This window comes from Megalobrama amblycephala, linkage group LG5, assembly GCF_018812025.1.
Source record: "Megalobrama amblycephala isolate DHTTF-2021 linkage group LG5, ASM1881202v1, whole genome shotgun sequence".
Taxonomy (NCBI): Eukaryota; Metazoa; Chordata; class Actinopteri; order Cypriniformes; family Xenocyprididae; genus Megalobrama; species Megalobrama amblycephala.
In genome coordinates this window covers 22,902,950-22,921,682 of record NC_063048.1, presented here as the reverse complement: position 1 = coordinate 22,921,682, position 18,733 = coordinate 22,902,950, and the positions used below count along the sequence as shown (strand labels likewise).

The 18,733-nt window shown below is 37.8% G+C and overlaps 1 protein-coding gene across 5 annotated transcripts; it reads right to left on the bottom strand.

Moving 5' to 3' along the window:
• Nucleotides 1-2,169: 2,169 nt before the first annotated feature.
• On the bottom strand, nucleotides 2,170-18,037 carry srrm1 (serine/arginine repetitive matrix 1). 5 transcript variants are annotated; one of them, XM_048191294.1, is made up of 17 exons: nucleotides 17,882-18,037; nucleotides 17,326-17,415; nucleotides 16,755-16,877; nucleotides 13,680-13,850; nucleotides 13,421-13,515; nucleotides 12,824-13,012; nucleotides 12,414-12,605; nucleotides 12,192-12,305; nucleotides 9,975-10,153; nucleotides 9,737-9,811; nucleotides 9,351-9,437; nucleotides 9,023-9,164; nucleotides 8,277-8,369; nucleotides 7,374-8,177; nucleotides 7,112-7,292; nucleotides 3,141-3,317; nucleotides 2,170-2,979 (listed from the first exon to the last, which is right to left on the bottom strand). In XM_048191294.1, exons 1-17 carry the CDS (start codon nucleotides 17,900-17,902, stop codon nucleotides 2,869-2,871), a joined length of 2,844 nt encoding a protein of 947 aa, XP_048047251.1. In that variant the 5' UTR covers nucleotides 17,903-18,037; the 3' UTR covers nucleotides 2,170-2,868. The 5 variants fall into 5 exon arrangements, with proteins under 5 accessions (XP_048047251.1, XP_048047252.1, XP_048047253.1 ...); XM_048191295.1 differs by having other exon boundaries at nucleotides 9,975-10,150; XM_048191296.1 differs by lacking the exons at nucleotides 9,351-9,437; nucleotides 17,882-18,037 and adding an exon at nucleotides 17,685-17,703.
• Between the last annotated feature and the right edge of the window lie 696 nt (nucleotides 18,038-18,733).

Below are 18,733 nucleotides of genomic sequence, written 5' to 3'. Positions count from 1 at the left end.
AGTGAGTAATTGAGTTATAAGTTAATTAAAAGCTTAAAATGTCCTTATGCCATGTCTATTATTATTATTTGTGTATCTACAAATGAACCTAATAACAAAGCAGATCTCCCACTCCCCCATCTGATGCGCATACTTTTTTATTTATTTTTTTATTCATTCCAAAATCAACTTTCATTAAACTACACTAAGTATTGAACAACCCCAACAACATTGTAGTTCGCACCCTGGGTCTAACCAATGTTTTTGCTCGTGAAAGAGAATGATTAAAGGATTAGTTCACTTTCAAATTAAAAATTCCTGATAATTTACTCACCCCCATGTCATCCAAGATGTTCATGTCTTTCTTTCTTCAGTCAAAAAAGAAATTAAGGTTTTTGATGAAAACATTCCAGGATTTTTCTCCATAGTGGACTTCAATGGCCTCCAAATGGTTGAAGGTCAAAATTACAGTTTCATTACAGCTTCAAAGCGTTCTACACGATCCCAGACAAATAAGGGTCTTATCTAGAGAAACCATCACTCATTTTCTAAAAAAATCAAATAAAATTTTATACATTTCAACCATAAATGCTCATCTTGAACTAGCTCTCTTCTTCTTCTCTATTAGAATTCCAGCGGTGTAGACACTAAGTGTATTACTGCCCTCCACAGGTCAAAGTTTGAACTAAATTGTCATATACAATATGCTAGTGCAAGTATATAACAATTACTTCAAACTTTGACCTGTGGAGGGCAGTAATACACTTAGCAGTGTCTACACCGCTGGAATTTAAATAGAGAAGACGACCTCATGTTTATCTCTTAAACACCCATGAGAGCATTTATGGTTGAAATGTATAAAAAAAATTTTTTTTTATTTTTTAGAAAATGAGCGATGGTTTCTCTAGATAAGACACGTATTCCTCGTCTGCGATCGCGTAGAACGCTTTGAAGCTGCAATGAAACTGTAATTTTGACCTTCAACCGTTTGGGCTCCATTGAAGTCCACTATATGGAGAAAAATCCTGGAATGTTTTCATCAAAAAACCTTAATTTCTTTTCGACTGAAAAGAGAAGGACATGGGGGTGAGTAAATTATCAGGAAATTTTAATTTGACAGTGAACTAATCCTTTAATTCAAACTATTCACTTATGAATGTGGGATGTAAAGCATTAAGATTTAAGATGCAGAGTAAACAAACTATTACTTAAATAACAACAGATAAAGTTTAAGGCTATTAAAACCCAAACAGCTAAAATTGCAGGATACAAATGTTAATATAATTTAAATCATCTTAAAAATGAATTTAACAGAAGGAACCAGTTTCACTAATCAAATAAACAGGATAATTTGGTTGATTTGAGAAAAAATTGAGAAAATTTGGTTTCTCCATTTCTTGTAGATGACCCAAGACCACACTGGGGGGGGGGAAAGGGTTATTTTCCCCATACAATTGAAGTCAATGGTAACAAAGTCAATCTGGTTTCCAGCATTTTTCAAAATACATACAGGTTTGGAATGACATAAAGGTGAGTAAATGACGACAGATTTTTTATTTTTTTTGGGTGAACTATCCCTTTAAGATGGTCTTTGTAATTAACAATGATCTTCCAGCACACTGCAGGAGAAACAGCTGTTTTAGAAACACAGATCTCCATTACTCTAGGGACCTCTAGGGACAGTGTAAAGACAGACCTCATGTTTATCTCTTAAACACCCATGTATTCCCACAACGGTGTGTGAACAGTTGGAAGCAGGTGGCATTATAAAATAACAACCAGAGCATAAACATTGTCGCCTTGGGTTGTTTTTTGCAGATCAGTCCTTGTTAACCATATTATACAATAAGAACTCACAGAGCTTTCATCTGTGGTAGATTTGTCTTAAGTGTTGCCAAGGTGACAAGATAACAGGTACAGCAGATTATCATGTGTCATCACCAGACCTGGGACACCACAGGCTTTCCACAGAACCTTCTAGAAACCAATGAACTAGTAAACATGTAAAATAGCCTCGCATGCAAAACAGCCTTGCATACATTACATCCAAAACGTAATGTATATAATGTTGTTTGAATCCAATTGTCACCATACTGGTTTAGTTTTTACAGACACTTGTATTGAGGGAAACAAATCAAATTGAGAATATGAACATTTATTCAACTCAAAGAAAAAGATTTGAGACAAAAATATTTTCTTACATTTTAATGTGACTTTGTTCAAAGTCAGAAATTACTGCAGGGATCAACAATTTCAAACACAACTTAGGTTACAAAAAATATAAAGCAAAAAAATAAAGGATGAAAACAGACTTTTCTGATTTGTTCTCATGTGCACAGTAGAGCACTCGTGCGTTGCCACAATGCTCAGATGAACAGAGAGAGCAGCCTGCTGGATCAGCTCTCTGGGCGTTTTGGTTTATGGATCATGCACACAAGAGGACAAACACGCTGGGGTCTGCCGTCCATGCAAACAAAACACTCGTAAAAAGTCCTGCTGAAGTGAAGCAAGAATCCACAGGCCAACGTGTACATTATTAACTCAGAACTGCAAATAAGCTTTTCATGTTTCATTGTGACTATAAAAGCAACATAGGAATCATGAGGGGGACTGGGGACTAAAAAAAGTTGTTTTTAGGGGGGATAAACAGTCGTCGACAGTATTTAAGGGTGGAGAAGGACAAAATCTGATCAAGAAGCTTCAGCTGCTCAATCATTTTCACATCATAAAACTCCTCAGCAATAAACATTCCAGAAAAAAAAAATCCAAAACAAACAAGTCTAGGGTGAATTTTAACAATTTGTACATTCTAAAGCTGAACCAACATCAAACATTTAAAATGCAGAGTGGAAGAAAAATAGGGAAATGTGGGATGTGGTAGATAATCCCTCAGGACTGAGATGATGGAGACATCTGGGCCTTCCTCATTGAGCGAAGAGCTTTCTCACGTAGGTGCTTCTCCAGATCATCCAAACTGTCTTCTACTTCACTCTCTGATTCCTTCAAGAAAGGTAGCATTAATTATGTCTGACTCAAGCATAACAATTATGTTTAGGTTCTCACATTATATAGAACTTGTGTAAGTATGGTAAAACTGGACATATACTTTTATACTCCTGGACTATTATATTCTTCAGACAGCTTTAAAAGTGTAACTTCACCTTTTTCTGGTCAGAGTCTGGCTCTGCTTCCTGTCCGTGTCCTCCTGCCACCCCTCCACTCTTTTCTTCTCCACTCTTCTCCTTCTTCTGTTTCTTATGCTTCTTGTGTTTTTTCTCTTTCTTGTGTTTCTTCTCTTTCTTCTTTTTCTTCTTTTTACCACCTTCTGCATCTGAGTTCTACAGAACGAAGAGAAAATGTTTTGACTCATGCAATATAAAAAGTAACATCATGCATAGCACAGTGATTTTAACACACTTTTGGCATTAATCGTAAATACTAGGGATGCTCCGATCGATCGGCCGCAGATCGGTATCAGCTGATAATCACATTGTCAATCGGGAGACATAAAATAGGCCGATCTCACCAACCAATTGCAAATTGATGATGTCAGACTTAAGCGCCACAATCATGTCATCACCAGTTATTACACAGTCTCACGAAACAACTTTATACAATAGATTGCTTAAAATCAAGAAACTTTACAGTATTAAACATGAAAAACAGTGTCAGTGTCATTTCATCAGAAGTACAAATAAATTTTTTTACTATAAAGCGGCTATACAGTGTGTTGATGTTTTCACTCACGGACGTCTAACCTTGACGGACTGAACAGGAGAAATGAACCGGAAAAGATTTCCATGTGAAAGAAGGCGGAGCCTCTGCGCATACCCACCTATTACATAATCGCCACAGACCAATAGTAGTACAAAGGTGTTTACCAGCCGTAGCAAACTTTTCTGGAAATTTCACTTTGGAAGGCAGTTTCAAACTCCTAAAACAAACTCCAAACAAACCTAGTTTTGGCCTGATTTTGTACGAAATATCACATCAGTTCATTCTTCGATTTCGCTTGAAGTACACTGGGGCCTTCAATCAAACAAATGGATCAAACAGTCTCTAATTGCTCTCAACTAAATCACTATTGTAAAGATTATGCAGAGTTTTTGTACATTTGATTACTTTACACAATTTATGTTGTATTTCTATTTCTAGTGCTTTTCTCGAAGTTTTGCGCTCGAGCGTTGATAGTGAGTGACTATTCAGTACAGCTGCATATGTTTTGGATGAAAAGAGGAATAGACTATCTCCCCAAATTGCAGAAAAGCTTCAAATTTATAAAGAGAATCCAGCGTTACCTACTTAAGTAGGACATATGAAGGAAGGACACAAATACTCAGAATGTGCTGAATATTCCTGATCAATTCTTATCAGACAACTCATTTTGTTCATTTAGGAGTTGCAGTGTTTCTATTTGTTTTTGTCCTCAGTCACATATTGGACAATGTTTAATTACACCTTATGGGTTGTAATTATGTTCAGTTTGAGTCTTGTAGGCTCTTTAATAAGCCAAAGTATCCCAATATGAATTGTGTTTTGCATGAGCATTGTTTTAAAGGCTTGTTAAAATGTTCTAGTGTTGTCACAGTACCAAAATTCCAGTAGTCGGTACCGATACCATGAAAATTTTACGGTTCTCGGTACCAATTTCGGCAAAATCTATTGGAACTATTTTACCATTTTATATAGCCTATTTTAAAAACATTAAATATGATTTGGAGTGTGTGTGTGTTTGTGTTTGTGTGTGTATATATAGGCTACCTCAATGAAATAAATTTTGAAATATATATAAATATATATATATATATATATATATATATATATATATATATATATATATATATATATATATATATATATATATATATATATATATGCTCAAACATCCATCGTGTACTGTTGAAAAAACCAGCATATGCTGGTAAGGTAGGTTTTGAAGCTGTATGCTGGTCCATGCTAGTCCTAAGCTGGTCCTGGACCAGCATAAACCAGCTCAAACCAGCGTACCAGCTTCAAAACCAACTTTACCAGCATATGCTGGTTTTTTCAACAGAGGTAACAGACGTGCGTGTTTATTTTAGCTATTCCGTCAGAGAAACAACACACTACAGCCTGTAAAACTATGAAATAAATAATCGGTAAATAATGGTAACCTAAATAATAAGAAAGTTAAATATTATTTCAAAGAGCATTCGTTTTTTATTTCCACACAAGACGCGTCATATATAGCCAAAGTCCTGTTATTACTTTGATATAGCCGCTCTGCGCTTTGAGAGGGATGAGGGACACGAGCAGGAAAGAGACCATTTCTCTTCAATAATATCTTCGTTATCTCCTGATGTTACAAGCAACTGACATTTGTTGTAAAAGGTCTGAAGAGCCTCCACAGGGGCAAGACATTCAGGCTATGTTTGATTTAGCGCTGCCAAAGAAAACGAAAGTAAAATTCACTGGTGTGTGAAACGCGCTATACAAATAAACTTGACACACCTTATAAAGTCTAATAACAAGCACAAACTCTGTTAAATAGAAATTGATGTGCAAGCAACAAGGTTTCTGTCCTACAGTGTTTTTTCTACTTTACCACAGTAAATAATGCGAATAGCCTATAATAGGCCTAAATGCGAATGAAAGAAACGTTATAATCCCCTGCGTGAGTGAAGATTTGGGAAAAGAAACAGATTCCATGTTCAGTGGAATAAATAATAGAATATTGTTAAATTCTCTGCTGATCAGATCGCGATTGGCAAAACAGAATACAAAGCTTAAATGTATGGACTTATGCACCTCTCTCATTCGGCATGAACCAAAATGTTTCCATGGCTGCGAAGTCGCATTTAATTGCTAACCTATTATTTCTTCTGTAAACAAAGCTTTGTGCTTCACTCGTGTCATATTCACGTAAATACTGCCACAGCCCATTCAGTGGGTACCGAATATACCCGGATTCTCGGTACTACAGAAATGCTGGTATCGTCACATTTTCAAAATTTCAGTACCGACTTGGTACCGAAGTACCGGTACTTTTGACAACACTAAAATGTTCATTGTAAAATTAACATTTGTTGTGCTTATTTGATTCTCAATTAAAGCGACAATCTATAGCATTACTGTAAATAACGTCTGTGGTTTTACTTGTCTGGAAAAAAAACACTGACATTCAACAGAGCTTTTATTATTAGTTATATAAAGCTTGAATTATCAGGATCTGTATCGGCCGATTAATAAATAAAAATCTTTTTATTTTTAAAAACTATTGGCTGTAAAATTCCTGATCGGAGCATCCCTAATAAATACAGTAGTTTTAAAGGTCCTGTTTTTCGTGTTTTTTTGAAGCTTTGATTGTGTTTATAGTGTGCAATATAACATGTGTTCATGTTTCGCGTGTAAAAAAACACAGTATTTTTCACATAATTTACTTTTCTGTATACCGCTGTTTCCACTGTCATAAAACGGGCTGATGACTTACTTGTTCTATGAAGTCCCTCCTTCAGAAATACGTAACGAGTTCTGATTGTGCCAGCGGTTCCTGTGTTGTGATTCGACAGCAGTTTAGCGCATCTTGCCCGGAAAGGTCACGCCTCTTACCATAACGTGGAGATGCACGCGCTCAGTGTTATTGTAAACATGTCTTTAATTTTACCCTATCAATTTGAGCCGGAATCAGACCCGGTGATTGGACTGCGGGATGAAAATAACAGCGTTTCGAAGACATGGCGACAAACACACTCTACAAACGCAACCCTTGTGTATTCCTGTGGGCGGAGGTTAGTCAAAAAACTGTTTTAGTGACGTCATTAAAGAAGGAAGTAGAGGGATGTAGTCCAAACTGGCCGTTCGATGTAGGCGACTTCTGTTAAATAAAATATCTCGCTTGGCATTGAACTTTGAGCTTTAAAATTTTACAGATTTTATTTATACTCTAACAACAACATTACACACTAACTAAAGTTTGAAACATGGGATCACGAAGAACGGGACCTTTAATAGGATCCATTTCTAAAAGTGAACAACTGAAAAGTCTGGAAACTAAAATCAACCAAATACAAATTTGGTTTTTGAAGCCTCAAAGCTCTCTAAACTCGAGCAGTCTGGGGCAAGTAAGACCAAAGCTTAGGCAGGTGTGGCATACCTTGTTAGGTGATGGGCTCGGGGAGACACTGCTGTTCTTTTTGGCAGGTGGAGGTGGAGAACGGCTAGCAGAACGAGAGGGTGAGACTGAAGCAGGTCGCTTGTGAGCCGTGGGAGGAGGAGGAGAAGCAGATGGTGAATGTGAAACCTGCCTCCTAACAGGCTGGGGGCTCTGAGAACCTCTACAAATGGAAAGGAACAGAGTCAGTCAGATATTGTTTATCTGTAACACAAATAGAACATGGGCTAGAGAACAAATGTACCTCTGAGATTTGCGTGGTTCTGGTGTGCGGGAAACCCTGCGAATGGGTCTGGTGCTGTGAGATGGGGACGTCTGACGTCTTTGTCTCTGTGGGGATAAACTCGAGGGCCCGTATCGAGCTGGAGGACTGGAAGACACTCGAGTAGCATGGGCAGAGGGAGAGGAGCGGGCATCTCTGCCGCGTTGGGCTGCAGGGGGATTTGGAGAGCTTCTACGGTGGCGGGGTGGAGGCGAAACAGACGAGGGTGAAGTACCTCTTTTTCCTGGACTACTGCCACGGCTCCGTTTGGGGGATCGAGAGGAGCGACGTTTGGCCACAGGGGAGGGCGACCCTCTACGCTTCGCCACAGGGGAGGGGGATCCTCTACGCTTTGCCACTGGCGAGGGAGATGCCCTGCGTTTGGCCACTGGCGAGGGAGACGCCCTGCGCTTGGCCACTGGCGAGGGAGACGCCCTGCGCTTCGACACAGGTGATGGAGACCCTCTGCGTTTGGACATGGGTGAAGGAGACCCTCTGCGTTTTGAAACGGGGGAAGGAGACCCTCTGCGTTTTGAAACGGGGGAAGGAGATCCTCTCCTCTTGGACAAGGGTGAAGGAGACCCTCTGCGTTTTGAAATGGGCGAAGGGGATCCTCTCCTCTTGGACAGAGGTGAAGGAGACCCTCTATGTTTGGATACAGGGGATGGAGACCTTCTACGTTTGGGAGGAGACACTGATGAGCGCCTTTTTTGAGCTAGGGGAGGGGAGGGACTGTATCTGCGCTGGATAGGAGGAGTGAAACGGCGATGAGGTGGAGATGGAGATCTGAAAAAGAAGGGACAGAAGAAAGGGATGAATATCCAAGTAGGTCAAAGAGTCTTCACAACCCAAAACCACAAAAACTATTCATAAACTGGACTTTACCTGCGTCTCGGGGGAGGAGAGGGTGACCTGCGGCGGCGAACAGGAGAGGGTGATCGATGTCTACGGCCAGCAGGTGATGGAGAACGTCTCTTTCTGAAAGAGAAAGGGAGTCAAACTCAGGGTCTGATTGTAATAAAGCAGTTAAGAGTAAACAACAGGGCTGGGAATAGATTCTGATTCCCAAGATCACATTTAATTCAATGTTACACAATGTAAACTCAGTCTTTAAATTCATTAAAGAGTTTGCACAACCAAATATGAAAATTCTGTCAAATTACTCACCTTCATGATGTTTCAAAACCATTAGACTTTTTAATTTTTGAAACAAGAATTTTTTAACGAATAAGTGAACCAATGAGGTTTGTTCTTGCATGTGATTCAAGCTTCTGCAAAAAACATTGAGGTTTGTTCTAGTGTTCGAATGAGCTTCTGTTTACCATTTTTGATGTGCTCCGTGTGTGTTTTGATCAATGCTTAAATGTGAATAACAGTTTGAAATTGTGTGCTAGAGCTGGGACAATTCATCGATTTTTGATTCGCAATACAATTATTCTGTTTCGATTATTATATTTTCCAAATGTATTGATTCTGAGCATAGTTATTAACCGCACTCTTAAATGCTCAAGAAGAAGAGTGCTGGACAGCGCTCGTGCTTTTGGCTGAGTCGTGTAAGTGGTGAACAAAGCATCTGAGTAGTGACCTTATGGGGGTATCACATTTCAAATGCAAATCTTGTTGATTTTCACCTTGGGGATGCATCTCTGTGTCGCCTCCGTGGTGATGCAGGTGAATGGCTCCGTCGCCTTCTGATTTCTCCATTCCTGGCACCTGCCCCCCTATTCTGCCTCCTTGGACCTTCATCTTCAGAAGAAGAGGATGAACCAGTGTCTGTAAGCCAAAAAAAAAAAAAAAAAAAAAATAAAAAAAATTGATTACCAGCTCTAAATCAAACATCTACTAGCATACTTTTTCCACATCCAACATGACTCGTAGGTGCAAGCACAGGTGTGAGAGGAAGACAGACAGTGGAAGTGAGGACAAACAAGTGTGATGGACAAAAAAAACATTGGTAACCTGAAGAGGACTGCTGATTCTGTCTCCGATACTGACGGCGCTGCTGGACAGAATCTGCCGTTGACCCTTTGCCCACCTTCTCCTCTTCTGTAACACAAAGCAGTGGAGTCCTTCAGTGCCCGAGAAACACCCATGTGCCCACCAACACAAACCCATGATGTGTAAAAATACACAGCCACACACACCCCCATGGCATGCACCCTTCCCTCATCTTTGGAATGAACAGAAGAGACTGAAGAGAATAGTGAAACGAGCTGCAGATTCCAAATCATTAGTTTGTGTTGTAGTATAACAAAAAGCCAGACAGACAGGGTTCTGCCTACAAGTCTTGGTCTGTAAACCTTTCTGATATGCACACAAATGCATGTTTAAGAGCCAATTCTTACCAGACTCTGATGCATCAGACCGTCTAGGTTTTGGAGAAGGTGTGTCATTTCTTCCACCAGGCCTGTGCTTCACAGCTGAAATTTTCAGATGCATTACAGTCAGAATCATTTTCCTGCTTAATATCCTATAAACAACACGGCTCTGATAAGAAACCATTTCAGACTTCTATCCAAAAAAAGAAAGAATTTAAACCATTTTAAATTTCAGATAACAATAATAACACTTCTAGGAAACAACCTGAAGGGCTGGTGTCTGGTCCTGAAGGACTGCGGCCTCGTCTTCTGGAGGGGCTGGCGGGGTCTAAGCGCCGTGGAAGTTTTCTGGGCGGTGTAACTGACCTACGTTTCCCTGCTCTCTTATGGGGTGACCGAGAGGAGGAGCTGCCTGAGGAGGACCGGGAGCGAGAGCGCCGCCTGCTGGCCGAACAGGATCAGGTGAACACAAAAGCTGACTAAACTTCTAGCAGTTCATGTGAGGCAGATGAAAGACAGATTTTTATAAAAAGATGAAAAAGACATGAGAACATTTATAAAGCTCAGTGTCACACCAGTATGGCTTTACCATTCAAATATTTGGGGTTGTGTTTATTAGGGCCGTCACTAATAATTATTTTGGCATTTTCGTAAATGGTTGATTATTTTGACAATAAATGGGAGTAAACTGATAGGTCTATTTTTATTACCACAAAATAAATTTAAGTGAACAATAGCCTTTAAAATGATTTAAAATACATATATTTAGCGCATATACTTATTTAAAGGGATAGTTCACACAAAAATGAAAATTACCCCATGATTTATTCACCTTCAAGCCAGGTGTATATGACGTGTGATGTATTGATGAACACGGAACCAAATTAAAAGTCTAAAACGAATGTTTTTAAAGAGAAATGTCAGGATTTTGAAATAAGAGAAGATGAGCTTGAGTTTGTTGTCCAGCCCTATTTGTTTGAACCTCGAGTATCATAAGCTTATGATACTCCTACATCCTACGTTGTGTCAGAGGTTACTTTTATGTTGTAAATCGATGCGTAAGGCAGTCACCCGAAAGCTAGTTATTATAGTAAATGTTTTAAATATGGATATTTTTCTTACAAAAACCCATCGCTTCACTTCAGAAGGCCTTTATTAACCCCCTGGAGCTGTATGGATTATTTTTAGGATGGATGGATGGATGCACTTTTTTGGGCTTTAAAATCAAAATTCACTACCATTATAAAGCCTGGAAGAGCTAGGGTATATTTTAATATAACTTTGATTGTGTTCATCTGAAAGAAGATGTATACACCTAGGATGGCTTGAGGGCGACTAAATCATGGGATCATTTTAATTTATAGGCAGATGATACGCAAACTACATTTCTCATCTGGATAAAGCAAACCAGTGCAAACATGGTCCTGTTTGGTATCACATCTTGACTTAAGCTCTATGCTGTTGCACTGTACCCATACTATACATTGTGAATTCTGAAAAGCTTTTTTTCCTGTAATGTTTTTTTTTTTTTTTTCATGGGTACTTTGGTATGCACAAATTTCTGAATAATATGGACTGCTTTATCATTTGGTTAGCTTTGAGTTTCCAGGTTTCCTTTTTTGGAAAAACACCTACATTTACCTTGGAAAAATGTTTTGTGAGAACCACTCTTCAATTGGATGGTTCCTTTGCTGGATATAGCAAATGACAAAATGAACAAGAAATGGTGTATGCTTAATTTCATGATAAGTGTGCGATCACACAATTTTTTATTTTTATTTTAATCTATTGACAGCCCTAGTTTAAATATATCGTGCAGCCGTATAAAACAGACCAAGTATTTTGCTTGTTAATCGACATGGGTAAATTGCAATTAAGGATATTTTTTTTTTTTTTTTTTTTTTTTTTTTTAAATCAAATACTCAAATTTAACAGAGGAATCGTGACAGCCCTAGTATTTATTATTATTTTTCATGTTTTTGAAAGAAGTCTCTTATGCCCACCATGGCTGCATTTATTTGATCAAACATACTGTAAAAACTATGTATTGTGGAATATTTAAATAATACATACATAAAACGTAATATTGTGGAATATTACAATTTAAAATAACCGTATTATTATATATAAAAAATATATAATAATATATTTTAAAATTTAATTTATTCATGAGATGCTGAAGCTCAATTTTTAGCAGCCATTATTTCAGTCTTCAGTGTCACATGATCCTTCAGAAATCATTCTAATATGCTGATTTGGTGTTCAAGAAACATTTCTTATTGTTGCCTAATATTTTTATGGAAACCAATATATTTTTCAGGATTCTTTAATGAATATAAAGTTCTAAAGAACAGCATTCATTTGAAATAGAAAGGTTTTGCAACACTATAAAAGTCTTTACTGAAACCTTTGATCCATTTAATGCATACTTGCAGAATAAAAGTATGAATTTCTAAAAAATACAAATTAAAAAAAGGCTGACCTGCGGACAGGTGAACGGCTACGTCTATGCCTAGAGGGAGGTCGACGTCTAGGGGGGCTCCTACGTCTTGGAGAGATTCGCCTCCTGGGACTTCTGCGGCGAGGAGAGAACGACCTAGAAACAGAGACATTAGCTTATCCCCTAGTTCAATCATATCTGCAGGTAAACAAAATGATTTAAGATAAGAAATCATCTGACTTCAACATCGGAGACAAAACTCACCTAGAGCGGGATCGAGGTCGTTTGCGAGAGCGAGGAGAACGAGAGCGGTGGCGTGGGCGATCTCTCCGTCCATCCTTGTCTCTGTCCCGTTCTCTGGGTTTGGGCCTGTCTTCCGATTTGGATGTTTTGTCTGGAGAGGATTCTTTTACAGCCTCTGTTAAGGAGTCCGGCTTCATCTCACCCACCAGATCACTGACAGGAAAATGGGGGAAATAATTCAGTCTAAAAATCCATGATACTACAAAAAGCAATTTTATGCACTATTTTAGCAAAGTCACTACATGTGGCACAAGGTGGAACTTACATAAATTAACATTTCAGATTCATATAAAGGTCTTTTTTTTTGTCAATAGCAACTTGAAGGACTAAAATATTAGGATTGCATAGTGCAGGCAGCTTTCCATAGTTACCTGGTAGAGGAAGCCTCCTGAACAAGTGGCTCTGGTTTGGAGCTCTCTGATTGGTCCGGTTCTTGCTTTGGTTCTTCTTTATTATTGGGCGGACTAGAAGGCGGCGAGGCAGCCGGGCTCGGTTTTCGGCGAGGAGAGCGAGAGGGACTGGATTTACGGTCGCGCTTCACAGGGGAGCGGGACTTCCTCCTGGAATCAAAAGTGAACCAGGAAAAAAAAAAAAAAAAACATTTAGCACATGGCCAGTTTACAACATTATCCATTATTTACACTTACAAATATAACCTAATTATATTTGCCTTTAATTAATAAACTAAAAATTAATATAACCTAATTCTTAATGTCACCATGAATTCAGAATTGACAATTCTTATTTATTAATATACATAATTATTTTTCTTAACAACAACAACTTACATGAAATCGCCATAATTAGCAAATAACCAATGACAATGATCAAACAATCCCATCAATTCCCGTTCAAAATCAAGCACTGCCCTACATTTTTTCATGTTTGAGAAGCCATTTAACTCAGATGTGTGACAATGGGGAAGAAAAGACGATCAAAATTGAAGCAAAATGAAGGCCAAAACAAACCTTTTAGGGCTTTTTGACTGAGCTCGCTCTTTGATCTCCTTCTCCCTTTTATCCTCATCTATTTTTTTCAGAGAGGCGAGTTTCTCCTGTTCGATCTAAAACAGCAAATAGAAAAACTGTTAAACACTCAGTTTTGTAGTTTACAATCATATTGTACACATGCCCAAGTCAATTATTACAACACAAAATGTCCAGCCATAAAAAAAATCCAATCACAGTCAGTATGTAAGTTTGTAACTTCTCAGCTCTTCATCATCACCTGTCTCTGTTTGATCTCCTCTTTCTTTTGCTCCAGGAAGGCAGACGGGATACCGGCGATGTTCTCCTGGGCACTTAGCAACAGCGGCCAGAGGTCCTTCATGAATTCCCGAGCGTTCTTCCCATTCAAAAACCCTGTCAAATTAATCTGCATCATCTTCCCATCTGGATTCTGCAACACAAACAGCAGGGAGGAAGAGAGAGGGGAGGAAACCATGCAGTTAATACTGACACAGAACCAGAGTGCTGAGCTCTGAAAGTCTACCTACACCTTCCCTTCCTGAACATCCAGTAAACAGCTGCTTTTCAACAAGAGCCCAGTACCTGTGGGCCTCAAATGTCTCTAAAACCAACTAACAATTGAATTTTATTTTTACTCATAAACCAATTGATAAAAGGATCAAAAACACTTCTAAAATGAATACACTCCCTTTGAGCATGCATTACATGTTTACATGTTATTATCTGAACTGAGATGTACCCTCCCAGTTCACATCCCCTCGTCAAGGAGCAATAAGACCCTCCCCCACCACTAGGGCTGTCTCTTCCTGTGCAATATCAAACTCCTGAGAGATAGAAACATTACAGTCCACAAACAGAGTGCATCAAAACCCCAAAAAGCAAGAACAGTCCAGTTGTCTTCAGTGTGAGTGGCGCAGGCTCTGTGGGCTGGGGGGGCGGAGAAAGGCGCTCCATTGGCTGGCCTCCGCCTCACTACCGCATCACACTCAATCACCTTGAGTTTAATGCTATATCATTTATCTAAATTGCAAGAGACGAACAAGCAATAATGAGTACACAAGGCATGGAAAACTCTTTATTTACAACAAAATGAAGAGGAAAATAAACCTATGAGATCCATGTGCTAAGACAGGGATGCCGAATCGTGCTCCTAAAGATGTACGATTTGTTGTAAGAATAGGGCTGGACTGGACCTAAATTTTGCAATTAAGTAGATCTCCAAGAGCAGGACTAAGCACCCGTTGTCCTAAAATGAGTGTTAAATTAACATTTCTGGTTCAATGAAGGTTAAGCTCCATCAACAGCATCTGTGGAATAATTTAAGAGAGTTACATTTTTGAAGCCAGGGACCAGCAAATATGATGATTTGCTTGCCCTCTTCAGACATATTGTCATGTATATGGACCCATTTAGATGGAGTACAGAAAATGCGTGATATTAAAAAGAGAACATGTTAGCAATTTTTTTCTTTGAATATTTTACTGTACTTTTTTAAATTATATGCAAATTTATATACCACTTTTTAGCTTTAAAGCTAATAAAGAATGTGTAAAAAAATATATTTTAATTATTATTACTCAGATTAATTACTGTGATTATTTTTGAGATTCTATATTAGATATAATAAAATAATGGTTATTGAAGGGGGAAAAGAAACATACGCCTGGTTCACAAACAGGGCTTATATTAAGCCAGGATTAGGATATTTAAGTAGCTTTTATAAACATGCCTTAGAAAAAAACATGACTGGTGTGCATCTTAAGACAAAACAATGGCACTGACATATTTTAGGATATGTCAGTGCAAGCTGCTTTCAGTTAAAAAAGCTCAAACATGCATTTTAGTCTGCATTCACAAGGCTTAAGACTTGTCTGTGAAACCAGGGGATAAAGTTTACATCAAGATTTTTTTTTTGTGAATATAAATAAACTCATCCTGTGACCCTTGTGGAGGTTTGCTGAGGCCCCTTAGTTGAAAAACACTGCCCCTAGAACCCTTTTGTGGACCTCTGATGGTGTGGTTTAAAACCCCCCGGGAATAATCAGTTACCACTGAAAGAAACTACAGGTTTGTCCACCTAGAGCAGTAGTCCAATTGCAAAAATTATGATTTAGGCAACATTTTAGCTCAAATAACACATTTTTATAGAATTAAAGTGCTTAAATGTATGAGCCTCACAATTCAGTCTTTAAACCCTTCGAACCCTAGCACTGTTAAGTGCCATTCTGTCGCTGCAATTTTTTTTTTTTTTTTTTTTAGAAAACTACAGAAAGACTTCATTATTCTCTGAGGTAACTGACATTATTCCACAAATGCTGCAGATCAAACCTAAACTGTATTTAACCTGAAACATTCCTTTAAGTTATTGTATGTCTATGTAATTACAAAAACTGAAAGCACCTTTTTATGTCTGAGAATAAAGAAACACCTGTACGTATCATTAATAGGAGCAAATACCTCTCTGGAATCCAAGCAAAGGCTTCCTGAAAATCAAATCTTTAGAGACTAAAAAACAGTGACTAATAAACAGAGCTTAGCTAAATTAATGAAAACGCTAAATGTGTCTCATGTCTCTCTTTGTTATTTGTATCATTTTGCGCAAATGCACAATCATACAAAAAACCAAAATATTTTTTTTTTTATAATTGACAGTTGAGCCTAATAAATTCCCTTGAAAAAAAAAATTCCCATCCAATGTCGTACTGCATTATCCCACATGCAATGTTACATTTTTCTTTGCATTCTTTACTGGTTGTATGTTGTTTCTAAAAATGGTCATTAAATTAGGCCTTTGTGTTTGAGATGTATTGCTGAACTTTGACTTTCAAAGGCACAAATGATAAAGCTGAAATGACTCTACCACTGGCACAATGTCAAGCCCTGCTTATAACTCACCTCAAAAATTAAAGCTCATCATCAAGGGAGAGTTGGATTCAGAGAGACTTTGGGCTCAGGTGAGATCTAATTAGGAGTTGGTGCTATACTTCAGATGCAAGGAATAAGATCCATATTGGTTCAGGCCTTTTAAATCATAAATCACATCAACATTAGAACATTGCTGTTCAGAAGGAACGGTGTCACAAATCATATCTTTAGAGAGAGAGAATATCATTTTTACCCCCTTTCTGTCTTTTTAAAGCCAGACAGACACTTAAAGACTGATGTTAGATGTTTTCTGCTGTTACATCTACACATGACAAATGTTTCAAATAACTGTCAGCGGAACTATTCACTGATCTTCAAACCTTCTCTCATCCTCCCAAAGAACAAAACACATCTAATATATAATTGCAGCATGTGTGAAAAGCGCGGGAAGAGCAGAGTGGCCGTCTACCTTTTCCTCCAGCTGGTTGAAGACAAATTCGATGACGACATCATCCTCAAATCCAAGGATCTCCGTCACACGCTGGGTGATCCAGGGCTTGATGACTTCCAGGTTGACCTTGGTCATATCCACCTAACAACACATCAGAAAACGACAATGAACAACTTTTCCATATATTTTTAGGGTCAACTTTTATTTGAATTAAAAATGATTCAATATTAAATGGTCCTTAAATGGTCATGTAAACATGTAATGCATGCTCAAATGGAGTGTATTCATTTTAGAAGTGTTTTTGATCCTTTTATCCTTTTACCAGTTAAAATGCTGGTGTCCAAAAATATTTTGAAAACAGTTGTGCTGCTTAATATTTTTGTGGAAACTGTATACATATTTTTTTTTTAGAAGGTTCCAAAGAACAGCATTTATTTGAAATACAAATCTTACATTAAAAAATAGATTCTACTAACATGATGGAACATAATTTAAAATCTAATAAGCATCAATGTGCAGCATGTTTACAGTAATATGATGCTGTGAACACATTTACACCAAAGAAAATAAGTATTTCCATTTTTTCTACCTTCTTCTCCAGACATTCTGCAAACTTCAGCTGCTTCAACAGCTTCTTATGTTTGTTGCTGAAGCGGTTATCCTGCTCCGCACTGGTGCCCTACAAAAAAAACATTAATTCATAAAACATCATGTGATACAGAAAATATTTATTTTTTTCCCTGTATCTGGGGTTAATATAAAATTTCCAGGATGAGGCTAATGAAAAACTTAATTATTTATACACCAATACACACACTCTAATAATGTACATATAAGTCAATCTGTACTTCACAAATGTAACTACGACTCCTCGACCACAAATGACTTTATAACGCGATAGTGGACTTTATTTGTAATAATAAGAACGATAATATGAAAAACAAATTCCTTAAATCGGTTGTTCCTGTTTAATCTGTTGAGTATTTTCAGGTTCTCACACGCAGCCGCCATTACAGCCACACTCCAATGAACACACCAAATACAGCCTAAAAACAACCAACCAGTCAACCAACTGACGAATAACAAATAGTAACAACGTATTCGACATCTATAGTGTAGTATTTGTGAAAGAATATAACACTTACGCGGAAAAACCCCGCGTCCATTTCTGTCGTGTGTCAATATGGCACGATGTCCCAAAATCCACTGCGGCGCGGCAGCTTTTCCGTCACTTCCGGAAGATGAGTGGTCACGTGCCTGAAATCTGCTGGACTGCGTCTGCAAGCTGAAAAATGCTGCCTCCGCAGACAGCATAGAGGTAGGAGGGCGAATCCAATAATCGAGTCACATTCTGTCTCCTGAGATACCTTCATCTGATGCATTTCTTTCGCTGCCTTTGATATCCCACAATCCTTTAAACAATTTATTTTATTATTATCTCCCCTGGCACCCGTTTTTTCCCTTTTATTTTTATATTATAGCTGTTTTTTTCTTTTTTTCCCCCTTCTTTTTTCTGTTTTGTATTGTGCATAATGGCATGTTTAATACTTGCAAAAATATAGGCCTATTTCATGTTGTGTGAATAAAAAAAAAATCTATTTAATAGGCCTACTAGTTAATGTTTCATAATATACTGATTAAACAATGAAATATGCAAATAAATAAAATATAAAATAAATGATTTCATTTTGTTAGTTTATCCTCCAACAAATGAAGGAATGAAAGTTATCATTTGAGCAGCTGTTTTAATAATTTTATTTATTATGTGAGCATTTGATTTATCTTTATATTTTAAAGAAAAACTCTTCCATATGTTTTATGTTTTGTAATTTAAGGTGCACGTTTTCCCTAAATATATAGCTGTTTGTTGTTAATGCTGCTGTTGGTTTTCCAATATTCTTAGTTCACTGCTGCAATTGATTTGAAAAATCTCTTATTAGTATGCTATATAAGTCCTTGAATGGTCTGGCGCCGTCCTGTCTCTCAGGTCTCCTGAC